This window comes from Rhinichthys klamathensis, unplaced genomic scaffold (genome assembly GCF_029890125.1).
Source record: "Rhinichthys klamathensis goyatoka isolate OS25496 unplaced genomic scaffold, OSU_Roscu_1.1 h1tg000259l_1, whole genome shotgun sequence".
Taxonomy (NCBI): domain Eukaryota; kingdom Metazoa; phylum Chordata; class Actinopteri; order Cypriniformes; family Leuciscidae; genus Rhinichthys; species Rhinichthys klamathensis.
In genome coordinates this window covers 331,108-347,718 of record NW_026606781.1, presented here as the reverse complement: position 1 = coordinate 347,718, position 16,611 = coordinate 331,108, and the positions used below count along the sequence as shown (strand labels likewise).

Here is a 16,611-nt window from a genome sequence, read left to right as displayed (position 1 = left end):
CTTTTCCTAATATTTTTTTTTTTTTTTTTGGTTATGTGCAATGTCTAAGGTGCATTAAAAGAGGGAGTACAGTGCGAGAGTGTCTCAAATTGGGACAGAGATGCTGTCCCGTTGAAACCACTTCTCGCCTGTCTTGCCTGCCTTGGTGTTTGTTAGGTTTTCCATACATATTCCTTTATTTTTTTATTTTTTTTATTCTATGTTGTGTTGCATTAAAAGCCCATGAAGAGATAAGGGGGGAGTTATTGCAGTAGTGATGACAATGACACTTAATTCCAATACAGCATTGACAATGGCAAGATTAATGATAATAATTATGATAATAATATTAATAATAAATGACAATGATGATGGCAGTGGCGACCGCAATGGTATTCACGATATTTGTATGGCGGCAGGCTGGGCCTACCCCTCTACATTTGTAAGGTTTTATAACCTGGAAGTTCCCGCCTTGCAGGCTAATCTTTTATCAGTCTAGCGATGTGTATGTTCTGCCCAGCGGTGCATGTGCCGGTTACTCTCATGTCACTACTCTCATGTCTTCTGGTTGAGCTGCACAAAAGGGTGAGACTCTCTATACATCGACCGGCGGAGCCACTCTATGTTTTTCCTATTATGTGCTTATGTACTGGTGTTGGCCCGCGTTGCCGGCCGCCTTTACTCCATGCGTTTATACGTAGACCGGCGGAGCCGCTCTGTATTCCTATCAAGTGCTTATTACATGTGCTGGCCCGCGTTGCTGCCGCCTGTTCCCCCATGTTATGCTCCCCAGGTTTCCCCCGGTACTCATGCAGTGAATGCTCGGCGCGCATGGCGTTGACAAGGGGTTCCCGTGGCGTAAGCAACTTACGCAATACGAGAGAACCTCTCATTAGAGAACATACTCGGTTACCTAACTAAACCTTGGTTCTCTCTAGAAGAGGGAATGTGTATTGTGTAACCTGCCGTGATCGCGCCACGAGCTTATTCGCTTCAGTCTATGAAAACCAGAGTTCAGCCTGTTGAGCCCTTCTTTTATATATGCTAGCCACACCCATTCTGGCAGGCTGTGACGTGTGGAGGGCGCGTAGGGCTCACCGGTAGGCTGCTGCAGTTTAAGCAGGACAGCTAATAAGCACGCTTATACAGCCTTTTATGTTCTGCTGTCTGCCGCACTGCGTTGACAATAAATTCAAAATTAAGGATAATTTTTGGCTTCAGATCTCAAGAAAAGATTACTTTACCCGTAGCGTAAGCAACTTACGCAATACGAGAGAACCTCTCGTAGGAGAATAGAAGTCTTTAAAGGCCATTTATTTTGGAAAAAAACATCAGAATGTCCTGAAACATTGTAGTTGTCACCGTGAGAAGCTGTCCTCTCCAGATGAGGTGGAATTGGTCTGTGGAAGCTAGGACTTTTAGTTTAATGATTTTCTGAATGTATGGACAAAACAGGTGATATATGAGTTTTGATGGGCTCTTATTTTGTAAAACAACATCAGAATGTCCTAAAACTTTGCAGGGGACACGGTGAGAAGGTGTCCTCTCCATCTGAGGTGGAATTGGTCTGTGGAAATTAGGACTTTTATTTTTATGATTTTCTGAATGTATGGAGACAACAGGTAGGCCTAATATATGAGTTTTGGGGGCTCTTATTTTGTAAAACAACATCAGAATGTCCTGAAACTTTGCAGGGGACACCTTGAGAAGGTGTCCTCTCCATCTGAGGTGGAATTGGTCTGTGGAAATTAGGACTTTTATTTTTATGATTTTCTGAATGTATGGAGACAACAGGTAGGCCTAATATATGAGTTTTGGGGGCTCTTATTTTGTAAAACAACATCAGAATGTCCTGAAACTTTGCAGGGGACACGGTGAGAAGGTGTCCTCTCCATCTGAGGTGGAATTGGTCTGTGGAAATTAGGACTTTTATTTTTATGATTTTCTGAATGTATGGAGACAACAGGTAGGCCTAATATATGAGTTTTGGGGGCTCTTATTTTGTAAAACAACATCAGAATGTCCTGAAACTTTGCAGGGGACACGGTGAGAAGGTGTCCTCTCCATCTGAGGTGGAATTGGTCTGTGGAAATTAGGACTTTTATTTTTATGATTTTCTGAATGTATGGAGACAACAGGTAGGCCTAATATATGAGTTTTGGGGGCTCTTATTTTGTAAAACAACATCAGAATGTCCTGAAACTTTGCAGGGGACACCTTGAGAAGGTGTCCTCTCCATCTGAGGTGGAATTGGTCTGTGGAAATTAGGACTTTTATTTTTATGATTTTCTGAATGTATGGAGACAACAGGTAGGCCTAATATATGAGTTTTGGGGGCTCTTATTTTGTAAAACAACATCAGAATGTCCTGAAACTTTGCAGGGGACACCTTGAGAAGGTGTCCTCTCCATCTGAGGTGGAATTGGTCTGTGGAAATTAGGACTTTTATTTTTATGATTTTCTGAATGTATGGAGACAACAGGTAGGCCTAATATATGAGTTTTGGGGGCTCTTATTTTGTAAAACAACATCAGAATGTCCTGAAACTTTGCAGGGGACACGTTGAGAAGGTGTCCTCTCGATCTGAGGTGGAATTGGTCTGTGGAAATTAGGACTTTTATTTTTATGATTTTCTGAATGTATGGAGACAATAGGTAGGCCTAATATATGAGTTTTGGGGGCTCTTATTTTGTAAAACAACATTAGAATGTCCTGAAACTTTGCAGGGGACACCTTGAGAAGGTATCATCTCCATCTGAGGTGGAATTGGTCTGTGGAAATTAGGACTTTTATTTTTATGATTTTCTGAATGTATGGAGACAACAGGTAGGCCTAATATATGAGTTTTGGGGGCTCTTATTTTGTAAAACAACATCAGAATGTCCTGAAACTTTGCAGGGGGCACGGTGAGAAGGTGTCCTCTCCATCTGAGGTGGAATTGGTCTGTGCAAATTAGGACTTTTATTTTTATGATTTTCTGAATGTATGCAGACAACAGGTGATATATGAGTTTTGGGGGGCTCTTATTTTGTAAAACAACATCAGAATGTCCTGAAACTTTGCAGGGGACACGTTGAGAAGGTGTCCTCTCGATCTGAGGTGGAATTGGTCTGTGGAAATTAGGACTTTTATTTTTATGATTTTCTGAATGTATGGAGACAATAGGTAGGCCTAATATATGAGTTTTGGGGGCTCTTATTTTGTAAAACAACATCAGAATGTCCTGAAACTTTGCAGGGGACACGTTGAGAAGGTGTCCTCTCCATCTGAGGTGGAATTGGTCTGTGGAAATTAGGACTTTTATTTTTATGATTTTCTGAATGTATGGAGACAACAGGTAGGCCTAATATATGAGTTTTGGGGGCTCTTATTTTGTAAAACAACATCAGAATGTCCTGAAACTTTGCAGGGGACACGTTGAGAAGGTGTCCTCTCGATCTGAGGTGGAATTGGTCTGTGGAAATTAGGACTTTTATTTTTATGATTTTCTGAATGTATGGAGACAATAGAGGGAATGCATTAACGTCACTTCCTCGCCAGAACACGCCCCCCTCAGCGGGACTGAGTGGCAGAAGAGCTGCTGCGTGACTGGAGTTAATAGGGGAAACTGCGTTAACGCGAGTAAAACAAACTATTATCAGTTTAAACTAAAAGTTGGACTCGATATAGTGTTCCTTACAACTTATCAAAGATCCAGTGATCCATGGATATTGACATGCAGCCAGGAATCGTGTTTCCTGACATTTAAATGTGCCTGATTTCAACGCCGGGGAAATAAATGAAGAAAATTTGCCTGTAAACGTTTTATATAAATACAATATAGATAGGTCTAAATCCGAGTGATCACTTACATTAATGTTATACTGTATATCATCATATCGTCCAGCCCTAAAACTTGTATAGTTTTTTGTCAGTGTTTATTTAAAAACATCCAATTATGCAGAATATAGTCTGTTCTGTAGCTTTTTGCAGTCTGTAAAAATATACAGTACCTCAGATTTCTGGTCAAATCTAGTTGTACAGTCAATCGCAAAGCTCTTTCCCGTTTTAGATGTGTTTTGTGTGATTTTCACGGCATTCACGCTGAAAACAAATGCTGCCGCTCAGTCTTTTTGCCACTTGTGGGCGTGACCGCATTCACTCCGGCCGACGGTGACGTCATGCGCATACCCTCTATAGGTAGGCCTAATATATGAGTTTTGGGGGCTCTTATTTTGTAAAACAACATCAGAATGTCCTGAAACTTTGCAGGGGACACGGTGAGAAGGTGTCCTCTCCATCTGAGGTGGAATTGGTCTGTGGAAATTAGGACTTTTATTTTTACGATTTTCTGAATGTATGGAGACAACAGGTAGGCCTAATATATGAGTTTTGGGGGCTCTTATTTTGTAAAACAACATCAGAATGTCCTGAAACTTTGCAGGGGACACGGTGAGAAGGTGTCCTCTCCATCTGAGGTGGAATTGGTCTGTGGAAATTAGGACTTTTATTTTTATGATTTTCTGAATGTATGCAGACAACAGGTGATATATGAGTTTTGGGGGGCTCTTATTTTGTAAAACAACATCAGAATGTCCTGAAACTTTGCAGGGGACACGTTGAGAAGGTGTCCTCTCCATCTGAGGTGGAATTGGTCTGTGGAAATTAGGACTTTTATTTTTATGATTTTCTGAATGTATGGAGACAACAGGTAGGCCTAATATATGAGTTTTGGGGCTCTTATTTTGTAAAACAACATCAGAATGTCCTGAAACTTTGCAGGGGACACCTTGAGAAGGTGTCCTCTCCATCTGAGGTGGAATTGGTCTGTGGAAATTAGGACTTTTATTTTTATGATTTTCTGAATGTATGGAGACAACAGGTAGGCCTAATATATGAGTTTTGGGGGCTCTTATTTTGTAAAACAACATCAGAATGTCCTGAAACTTTGCAGGGGACACGGTGAGAAGGTGTCCTCTCCATCTGAGGTGGAATTGGTCTGTGGAAATTAGGACTTTTATTTTTATGATTTTCTGAATGTATGCAGACAACAGGTGATATATGAGTTTTGGGGGCTCTTATTTTGTAAAACAACATCAGAATGTCCTGAAACTTTGCAGGGGACACCTTGAGAAGGTGTCCTCTCCATCTGAGGTGGAATTGGTCTGTGGAAATTAGGACTTTTATTTTTATGATTTTCTGAATGTATGGAGACAACAGGTAGGCCTAATATATGAGTTTTGGGGGCTCTTATTTTGTAAAACAACGATAGATGGATGGATGGATGGATGGATGGATGGATGGATGGATGGATGGATGGATGGATGGATGGATGGATGGATGGATGGATGGATGGATGGATGGATGGATGGATGGATGGATGGATGGATGGATGGATGGATGGATGGATGGATGGATGGATGGATGGATGGACGGACGGACGGACGGACGGACGGACGGACGGACGAACTGAAATAGCCTTCGCTGGAAGAATGGTTGATTGAATGGTTTCAGAATGGTTGACTACCTAGTGTATAAGCGCATAGAGAAATATAGGGGCGGCTAGTTTGACCACTCATTTCGAGGTGGAGGCTGGCTTGACTGCAGTCTTATACATGACATTCTTGGAGTGCAATACTCAGTCATTGCGCTACACTAGCAAACCCACTTTAAAAACTAATTAAAACTAAACTGAATTTGAAAACAAAAATTCTAAATGAAATCAAATTAAAAACTAATGAAAAATGCAAAACTATAACAACCTTGTTCCCATATACGTCACACGATGTAATGTCTCGTTTCCTGAACCGAGGTTACGAAAGTAACCGGAGACGTTATTAATGAAGAAGACCATTTTTTTCCCACAAGTTCTAAAGGACTGTATGTAGTAAGGTGTAAGTAAGAACTGACTCAAATAAGGATAAACAAATACGATAGCTTTAACACAAGCAATCAGATTAAAAGTGGTCAAACAATTATATGCAAGGTTACAAAAATAAACCCTAATAAACTGTTCAAAAATAAACTGCACAAACACCATTTTTCCACTCGCCATCTAATGAAATGGAAGCCCATGTTGTGATTTATTTTAATATTTATACAGATAGCGTTATTGTCTTTCATTTCCCCACTAATTCGTTTGGCGGATGTAATGCTAAGATAAGCTTCCACCATCCGTTCTGTTGACAATTTTCCGGTTGACAGTTTGTTACAGTGTTCCACAATATCATGCCATAAACAAGTTGGCACTATAGCATTTTTTCCCAGTACCATAATTAACCATACCATACACAGTGACAAGATTAAGTTGGTCAACCTTTTAAAAAAATTAGATGCAAATATTGCTGTTTTGTGCTTGTCCCACACCCAGACTTCTGATCTTCAATAATGAAAAAGAAGTGTAAAAAAATGATCTATCTATTTTTTTTTAAAATATGACTGTATACAGTATCAGTAAAATAATCAAAACATAATTGTGGTATTTAAGGTCAGACAACTATTAATGCGATTTTATATACAAAATGTAGTTGTCCCACAGTATTGCCGTCATTTCCACCACAACGCTGTAATGTCCCTTTTAAAAGTTTTTTTTTGAAAGATTGTTTGGGTAGTTTCTATGGAGATGAACAATGACATCACAGCACATGTCTAACATGGAGGAGATTTTTTATTTCTTCACCAACTTGGAGAAGAAAACTCAAGGTAAATATTGCTTGAAATGAAAATAGTTTTATTGTATGTCGTTTCCAAACATGGCGTAACATCAACTGAGTTTGTAAATAAATAGATTTTTTAACATAAATAGATGTATTTTGCATGCATGCAATGCTAGCTACCAATTCATAGCTAATCTGTAATACTAGCTTGGATTTTTTTACAAAATACTGCAGGATTATCATTTCCACCACTGTCATTTTTCAACACATTCCTTCTTGGGTGGAAATGACATTTATGCTTACAAGCTGCAATTCATAGATTGTGGGGCTACATATGTATATTTTATTTATTGAAATGTACAATGCTAATGTATTTATTTAAATATATATTTGTTGAAATGCCTATTCATCTATTTTTAAGATGCTGCGGAAGTCAACTGCAGAAAGGTCTCAGTCATATACCAAAACAGAACCAAACAAACTAATGACTAATGAGATTAATGATTTGTTAAATGGAATTGTCTGTTTCAGAAAGTTTCAAAAAAATGTCTTCTGTTTTTCTACATGGACGTCCATTCATTGTCATTTCCACAACACCAGTCATTTCCACCCCCTCATAACTTTTTTAAAAATATATACAAAATTCTAACCACTCATTAAAAACTTCTGCATAGTTTATGGGATAATGGTCCACTTAATGTAATAACACAAGTAGTTATTTTTCTGAAATGTATCTAACCAATCCAATATTATATTTCAGGTTGTGGTGGATGTAAGCTTTGTGTTTGGGGCTCATGACAATTAATTTACTTAATCCACAAATCTATGGTAATTGCAATATAGGTATAAACTGGTAATACTATGTGTGAAAGTGGTCTTACACTGTTAAGAAATGATCTATATCATAATATTTTAAAATAATAATCAAATATTTACATGTGATGGAAATGACATTTGTTCAGTGCGGATCAGAAAATATGCAAAAAAACACCCATTTGTCTTATAATGTAAGTGCGTTCTCTTATGGATCATTAAACTAGACTAGTTATATTTAACTGTTAGACTGGACAATTTTGATTTGAACATTTTTACCCCCTCAAGTTCACAAGGCCAAAAGTGCCTGTAGTTGAAGAACCACCCTTAAATGGGGGGGCTAACAAGAACGTCATCTATTTTGCTGCTGCTCTCTATAATTTTCAAAACAAGAAAAATAAAGCGTAGTCTGGTCAGAATAGGCTAAAAAGCTTAAAGCTCAGATGACATGGCATTTTGTTTGTGATATTACATTGTCTATTTGTGACATTCACATTCATTAAAAATCTAACACAAACAACTTCTTTCTTGAGTAGGCTACATGTTTGGTGTTTGTTGAAGTGCTAAATGTACAGTAAATGGCTTACAATATAACAGAGGCATGCAGAGGGAGCTACAGCATATAGCTTTATTTATAATTAATAGTTTAAATAAAAATATTACAAATTGCATATAAATATAATATTTTTTTACATATTTGAGAACAGTAAAAAAAAACGTAGTCAATTGAAATCCCTCAGCGTGAACAATTACCTTGTCAGTATAAACAGAAGTATAAGGGCTTATCTAAAGAAAACAAAACTCAGGAGTACAAAGAAAACCTTAAAAGAAAGAATAGCTGGCTTGGGTCATGTGAAGACAAAAAAGTAAGCGTCATCATAAATGGTATTTTCCTGACTGAAACAATACATTCCACTGTCTCATGAAAACAGCTCATGTTGTTCAGTTTTATATGACTTGCTTGACTGGATTGATGTATCTAGTGGTAATTTATGTGAAAAAATATCCCCACTACCACCCTAGCCATCCACCACCCCCATCAGAAAACATTTCCATGACATTCATGAACAAACAAGTGCTTCTGTTGCGCACAGCAAAATCTGCGGCACAACATCTATCAAAACATTTTGGTTCATTAAATACTAAGAGGTTGGTTGTTATTAAAATTAAAATGTGATTGCTTGTCTTAAAAACAAAGCCCATATTTACAGAATAAAGTGTTGCTTCATAGCTTTTGTATGACACGCTAAGCATTTATATCAAACATATGTTGCTGTTATGAGGTTTTTACATTCAGCTGTCGATTAATTATAAATACTACATGATTAAATTTATAGACTTTCATTGAAAAATACCCACTTGCTCTGAATTAGCTTACTACTGTTTGGTATAGCAATGTTTGTTGCAGGCAGCTACGTACTTTATGTAGCCTACGTAATACATGAGAATCTTCAAAGTCAGTGCTCAGCATATCATGCCCTTTTTCATATTGACTCATAAAAAAACTGAAACACAACAAACTTAACTTGTATATCGGTTGAGAGGAAAATGTGTCATGCTTCTGAGAAGATCATGAGATGTGATCTTCATATTTCGAAAGGAAGAAGAAAAAACACCAAGAAAGTATCATAACCCCCACGCAATCCTTGTTAATGTCAACGAGCATTTCCTAGTACGACAGCTGGAAAATCTCAGGTGTTCTAGCAGCTGATCTTGAGACTGCGTCATACCGAAATGTCACAATTAAAGTTAACAAGAATATAAGAACAGCTGCCATTGTAAAAATTGGACATGGTCCGTGGATATAACCAATCATTTATGCAATATTTATTGCTCCACAGTCTACCAGTCGTCTCCCCATTTTATGATAGTGATAAATGTTGAGAAGGGTCGCGGATCATAGTTCACCAAATCACTTGGAAATACTCTCACTGATAACTGGTTTGTTGATTGCATGTATATCAGAAGGAAAGTGTTGAGCTTTGCATCTGGTTGACATTCACCAACTGAGTGTCATGTGCAGCTGAAAATATCTCCGGTTCCTCACCATAATTGAGAAGATCCACTAGAAGTTTGAGTTCTACAGTAGAGTCGCTATTCTTCTGTGGCTTTAGAACGAAGTTCACCTGTATGTAGACCAGGTATACACCTTTCTCTCGTATGACCATCCACGTTTTGTTATGGTCCAGAATGCTCTCACCCTGATTCCTGTGGTCCTCCCACTCATCATCCCAAACCAAACGATTATCAGTGTGATTGCAAGCTTAAAAAAACGAATATAAAGATAAACATGTAGCAAACATTCTCATTATGGAATCAGAAAGGTTTATGTAATTTTAGCTACAGTGTGTAATTTTTGTAATATAGCCCAAGAAATGTGATGTTTAGGCCAATGTGAAACTATTTCCTTTCTACATAAAGACATGTTTTTACATAAATATTTTTTAAACAAATGTTACTAATCACCTTTTAGAAGCCATTTTTCTCTCGAGACTTGATGTCTGAACATACTTTCGATTGAGGAGACTGTCAGAAAGAAAAACAAATGAAAGAAAAACATCTGTAAGATTACCACAACTGACCGTATCCTGACTAAAAACAACAGCAATAATTGTTGCAATAATTGTCAATTGACAGCTGAACATGAAATTGCGCGGAAGCAGACCACAAAATGCATTTCCACCAACACACAGCGAGACAGCTCAGATCCCCACCCAAACAGCAGACTACCACAAAGAGCACAGCTGTCTGTTACACATTGTACACTGTCATACATCGTTCAGCTATAATACATTGGAATGGAGATTCTTCAAACAGTAAGAGCTTTCCGAACTTTTATGCTGTTTGGTTTTCTTTTTTTATAATATGCTACAGCTTGACATTTTATTGACAACAAAACGCAGTAAATCATAATCAATTGTGTTTAAATTGCTCAGAAAGTTATAAGTTTTCATGTAGCCTACAAAATGTGTAGGTGCTCTGTGCTGGTTATTGGTATCAAATATTAACCTGGGTGCGATCGAGTTATCTTTTTTTTTTTTTTACTCAAAGTCAAAACAAAGGAGATTCGTAGGCCAACATCTGTTTGACTTAAAACTTTTAATAGGATAGGTGTTTGCTTCAAACTCGTTAGTAGCGACAAAATTTAGGTGAAGAAATATAATGACCAACTAACTGTTAGCCAAAGGGCAACCCGTCTTAACTTTCGATATCAAATGAGACGAATTTACGTAGCCTATATGAAATTTCGTATTTAACAGTCTTAAAAAAAAAAAAAGATGACTTGAAAGATTAGTCTTAGCAGTTTATGCAACCGGCACATGTTTACATACAAATTATTTAATAAAATCTTAAGTATTTAATCTTCTTTCACGTTTTGCTAACTTTGCTAGTGGTGCCAAATGATCATTGGCAATGCCATCCTCAATAGAATAAGAAAAAAACGTAGTTAATATAATAGGCTATTAGGATAAACTTACCATTCACGATGCTAATTCTTTGGCATCCAGACACCTGTTGAAGTTACAGTAAGACATGTCACTCACTATGTCATGTATATTTCAAGAGTAGCCTAGATTGAACAGAAGCAGTTATTTAGAAACACGCCCTCTGCAACTCGACCCATGAATTATTGTCCACATCAAATACTGGAGAAAACAAGGAAGTGTATCTCAGCCAAGGAGACATTATAGTGAACTGAAAATCGGATAACCTTTTTCTCTTTTTTCATAAATACATATTTTTAAAACATGCTTGCTGCTGCAATGGTAAATTCAGTAGGCCTACTAAACATTCGTCAAGCTATTCTTCAAAATGTCCAACACAATCTTGAACAACGCGTCTATTTATTGGCCAAAAATATTAAATTCTAAGGCAGTAGATCCAGTTATATTTACCTTCGACATGAAGACATACGTCAAGCACGATGCGATTAAAATGAGGACCAAAGCTATCGATGTCCATATAATATGCGCTCTAGCTGCGCGCGCTGTACCCATGTCTGCTCCTCAAGATGCTGAAATAACTGCAGTTTCACATTAAGAATGCCTCTTGTAGTCCCGGATGAAGTTGACGACTGTAATGAGATACCAATCTCCCACGCGTTCAAGAGCGCTATTAACTCCACATCACCTGTGGGTGAGATGAGGGTGGATGTGATCCTGGTGACAGTAAACGCGTACCTTTCACTTTGTAAAGAATGTACAAAATTTCTTGTTGTAATCTAGGCCAACATCTTTTTCATTTTATTAGCATTTGTATTTTCATTCATTAATGTAACTGTCTTGCATAAGATTACTAGTCTGGAGTGTCGTCAAAAAAACAAAACAAAAAGAATGCCACGAAAATAAGGAGCGCTGGTTGGTAAAAGGAGGCAGGTCAGACTCCCCCGGAGGAAGTACAAACTTCTTGTACAAACCTGTATGGAACTCAAAATGAGAAATTTTGAAGAATAGATCTATTCTATTCAATGACAATGAATGGAGATATTGAGTCTCAAAAGGATGCAACAATCACTGTAAATGCAATGTATTTGAAGTCCTACAGATAAAGTTTTTTGAGGATTGTGTGAGAACTAAAAGTCATTGAAATCCCATTGGGTCCTATCTCAGCACATTCAGAGATGCAGCAATGTCTGGTGTGTGAACAAACTCAGTTTAACCTAATTTGTTGAATCAGATCTTTTAGTGAAATGTTTCATCCATTCACGTTTCTCAAATTCAACTCATTGAATGATCCGGTCACAGCTGGAGTATATTTTCAGTGAATAACAAAAAATATTCCCCATCATATGGCTTCAGAGGACCAAAAAGCAAACAACCCCCACTCCCCCCACTGACCAGGTCTTCTCCATTTGTATTCTGCAGAATAAAGTGTGACATACAGGTTTGGAATGACATGAAATTTAGAATTTTTGGGTGAGCTATCCCTTTAAGAGCACATATAGACCACAAGACCACCTATTTGGTATTTTCCCTAAATGGTGACTGGAAGTCATAAGATATCTGTAATCAATCACGTAAACAAGGTCACCACACGAATATACATGTGCTCCCATTGGGTGTGGGTGTTAGCAGAAGCATCAGCAAAAGTCTTTGAGCACTGTGCATGTTTAAGTTTTGCTAGGCGCTTTAGGGACATGCAACCTGTTTGTGAGCATCTCACTGTTGATTCAGACACAGATTATGTTTTCCGGTTATATATATATATATATATATATATTTATATGACTCATTTTATCGGTTACTCTTTTTACAGCCCTCACAAGTTAAATTTCCAAAAGAGGGCAGTTTCCCAGATTATATCAGAAAATGCCCGCAAACGTCTTCCATTTCGAAGGCCTACATGGCTCTATGCCACAATGACATCAAATTCCACTCGTCAGCACTCTATTGGCTAAGCGTTGTTGATTTCCGGCGGCATCATTTACTCAGATTGATTTAAATGTCTCGGGATTTTTGATGTGAAATAATGATTCACATTTCTGTTTTGTCTTTACTGATTACTGACCCTATAGAGAAGTAACAGACTTGTTATTTGTTTTTAAAGAACAATCTGAGGACAATGATCTTTATTTTTTAACTGGGAATGATAAAGCTCAAAAATTGAAGGAGGGAGGATGTGTTGGCTTTGCATTATACATCTGGACCACATTTCTACCAACTGAAGTCAGGTATTCTAAATGTTCTCATAAATCGGGATTGAGGGATGATCTTGACAAGAACCTCAACATATCGTGAGCTTAGAATTATACAGTTCTATCTCCGTTTAGGGTAGTTCTGAGATATTGAGCATCAAAGTTTTTACATCCCTGCTGTTTTGTGACACGGAACCTTTTTATTTTATTAATAACTACCAACAAAATATTTTTTTTACAAAAATAACACCACACAGGCATTAATAAACACCTAATGGATAAGATTATGTCAAAAACTCAATTTCGACCAAAAGTGGAGATAGAACCTTATAATTCTAAGCTCACGATATCTCTGTGTCATGGTAAATGTATTTCTAGGAAGACAAGAGAGACATAGGAAAGACTTACTACAACTGCTAGTTTCCACTTCAAGTGCTCTCAATTAGCTAAATGGAAAAATGCAGTGGTAACTGGGACGGGAGATAAGTGAAAATCAGTCGTGCTTTGAATCACTCCCACAAAAAATCTGCTTTGCGTTTACAATATCGCAAATATAATCAACACTATCATCATATTCCTTTATGACACTTCAATCTCTTTTTTACACAAGGGAGCAGGTGACAAATGTAGGGGTGGAGTAATGTGTACGGTTTCAAAGGCTATAATTTCTCCATTACACCTGGTTTCTGTGAAAACTGACTAACAATATTGAGGTCTGAGATTAAGAACACGCTAAAAGTTACATGTAAAATCAATTTGTAATTCACAGCATTACATTGCAATAATCAAAGACGACATCTCTTTTTGCTCATGTCCTCTCTTAGGTAGATTGCACATTGCTACCAGCTCTGTTGCACTAAAGTGATTTGCTGAAATCAAAACGCTGACGACGAAAGGTGAGCACTAGCCAACGAGCCGTACTGTTTGCATGTTAGTCTCACCACTGCCGAGCTCTCAGAGTTTATTTTGCTTGGTCTTAAACCAGGTTAAATAATTTCAAATATTTTGGTTCTTTTTTTAAATGTATTAAATGGCAAAAGTTAAAAAAATAATAACAGGAAGATGACAAAGATTGAACCACATTTTCGCTAATTTATCTCCAAGAGGAGATAAAGAGGATGCTTTTTATTTACATCTAAAATCTTCTCTGAATAAAAGGAAAAATGAATGAAAGTACTTACGGTAGTATGACTTTAAAAAAAGTGATTCAGATTCTGTGATATTTGTTAGTATGTGTGACCCCTTATGGATACCCAGAAGGTGTAGGCGATTGCAGGAATACTCCCCAAGCTATCTACCCCTGACCTTTGAGAAGTGTACAAATTAAAGATGAGAACATTTGTGTGGGTGGGGGGCTTTTGTAGTTATTCTCCACTGGATTGTTTTCATTTTTAGGATTGCATGAAAGCAAATTATTCACCTCAGTTCTTACAATCAACAACAGCCAGAGGAAACATCTCGATATGGAGATTGTGTCGTCCAGTTCTTGTGATCACACATTCACTCTGTATGGTAAACTATCAAAGAAGTTTGCAATATCACTCAATGCCACCTTGGGGCAACCGTTACTAGGCTTAGGGCTGCACGATTAATCGCAATTTCCATGTAATCGCACTTAAACCAATTTGGTGTATAACGATTTTGAAATCGCAAAGGCTGCAATTATTATTTTATGCGCAGCTTGTCATTGATGAGTCACTTGCATTTGAAAAAGCAACACGTGTCAAAAATCTTTCCAAACACGGGAAGCATTTATGAACCTCTTGTCCTACAAAAGACAACATTTAATAACATACTTTTAGCTTCTAAAGAAACATTCTTTTGTGAGATTCATCACCAACCATTTGGCTCAAAAGAAATGGACAAGATCATACAAGAACATAAGAGATCATCTTATGTCAGCCATGGAAAATGCCACACATCAGCATATTGCTCAATGAAACGCAAAATAGTTGCCTCATGCAGCTTCATGTGCCATGTAAGTGAGGAGGTCTGTATTTGAAATGCGTTATAATATGCAAGATGTCTGTACTCAGGCACTCACTCAATTTAACCTACTATCACGATTCTAACACGGATGATGGCATCAGAAACACATGGTCCGTAGATGAAAGTGATGATTATACTGAACAGAAAAAAAGAAACTGAACTGAGCAATATGGTTTACTGTACATGTAAAAAAGGAGTCATGTTTTAACCTTTGATATTTGTGGTCTCACTAAAAGAACATGGCAAACTGAAGTAAACATATATGTACACAGTAAGTACATAAGAAAAGTATGCACTTGCTGCTAAATTGTAACATATTTAGAGATGACTTTGGTATGTACACTACATAATAATGATGTTATATCAGATTAAAGTTATATCAGGTTAAAATGATATCAGATTGATGTCATTAACATGAAATACTTATGCTCATGCATTTTGATAAATGTATGGCATTTAGTTTAGTTTGAAAAACTGATTAACGATACAAATAAACAATGAATAACTGAATATTAAACAGAATTCTAGTCAAAGAAATACACAATATAATTATACAAATTGTATACAGGCCTGTATTTTTAGTTGAAGGAATGCCATTATAGCAACAGACTATGAATTCAGATTAAATGAGTTTGGACAACTGGACTTTAGGTTATGATGAATAATGTTTTAAATGTACACCTAATTCATGGAATTATTAAATAACTCAATGAGTTATAATGATTATTAATAAAACAAACATAACAAAAAACAACAACAACATGCCCTTTGCCCAAATCTGTGGAGTGTTTAACCTTATTTCAAAATAAAATATTTTTTACTGTACAAATTGTCTTACAGTGTCAAATTCCCATATTAACAAATAAACATAAACACGTTAAGCATCCAACATAAAATAGATTTACAGTGGCTCAAACACAACTGAATATCTTTCAAAGATTTGATGACACTGCCCTTACAAAATTGACTGAATCCAGGGTTTCATTTATCCACAAAAGTCCAGTAAATTCAGGACATTTTTATTTAAATTCAATTAAGTTGAAGCACGTGCATTTCACAAGTGCTTTTTGTGCTCAGGACGAATCAGATGTCCGGGAAACAGACTGGTGCGGTTCAGGGGCTGGAACTAGTGCATGACATACAACGATATAATAATAATAAATTAATAATAATAATGAAAGCACAAATTATAGTAAAACTTACTTTTATTAAAATCTTTCACAGAGCTAGTTGTGAATGTGGTGCACCATGCATACTGCACAATGCATACAATGTAAGATTAAGACACCGTTATGACGTTAGTCCCTATGTGCGCGCACAAGTATGCTAGACACAGAAACAAAAGTCGTTGCCACAGTACCACTACGATAGCAGCCTCCTCAAGACAACCATTCTGTACATCTAATATTTACATAGTTTTGAACCAAGACAGCTTCAGGACTGTGGAAGTGGGGGGTAGGGGGGCTAAAAGACGATATCCCAAGAGTCATTTGAGATGCAGACAGATGAACTATTGCTCCTTTCTTAAAGTTCGGGCCATCTCCTACAGAGAACGTCCTT

At 37.2% G+C, this 16,611-nt stretch overlaps 1 protein-coding gene across 1 annotated transcript; it reads right to left on the bottom strand.

The window, feature by feature from the left end:
• Positions 1-8,535: 8,535 nt before the first annotated feature.
• Positions 8,536-11,654, bottom strand: si:dkey-220k22.3 (uncharacterized protein LOC796870 homolog). Its single transcript, XM_056267396.1, is given in 5 exon segments — positions 8,536-9,418; positions 9,421-9,690; positions 9,894-9,953; positions 10,907-10,940; positions 11,324-11,654. Coding segments are annotated over 5 exon segments (615 nt in total). The 5' UTR covers positions 11,426-11,654; the 3' UTR covers positions 8,536-9,269.
• Positions 11,655-16,611: the final 4,957 nt, after the last annotated feature.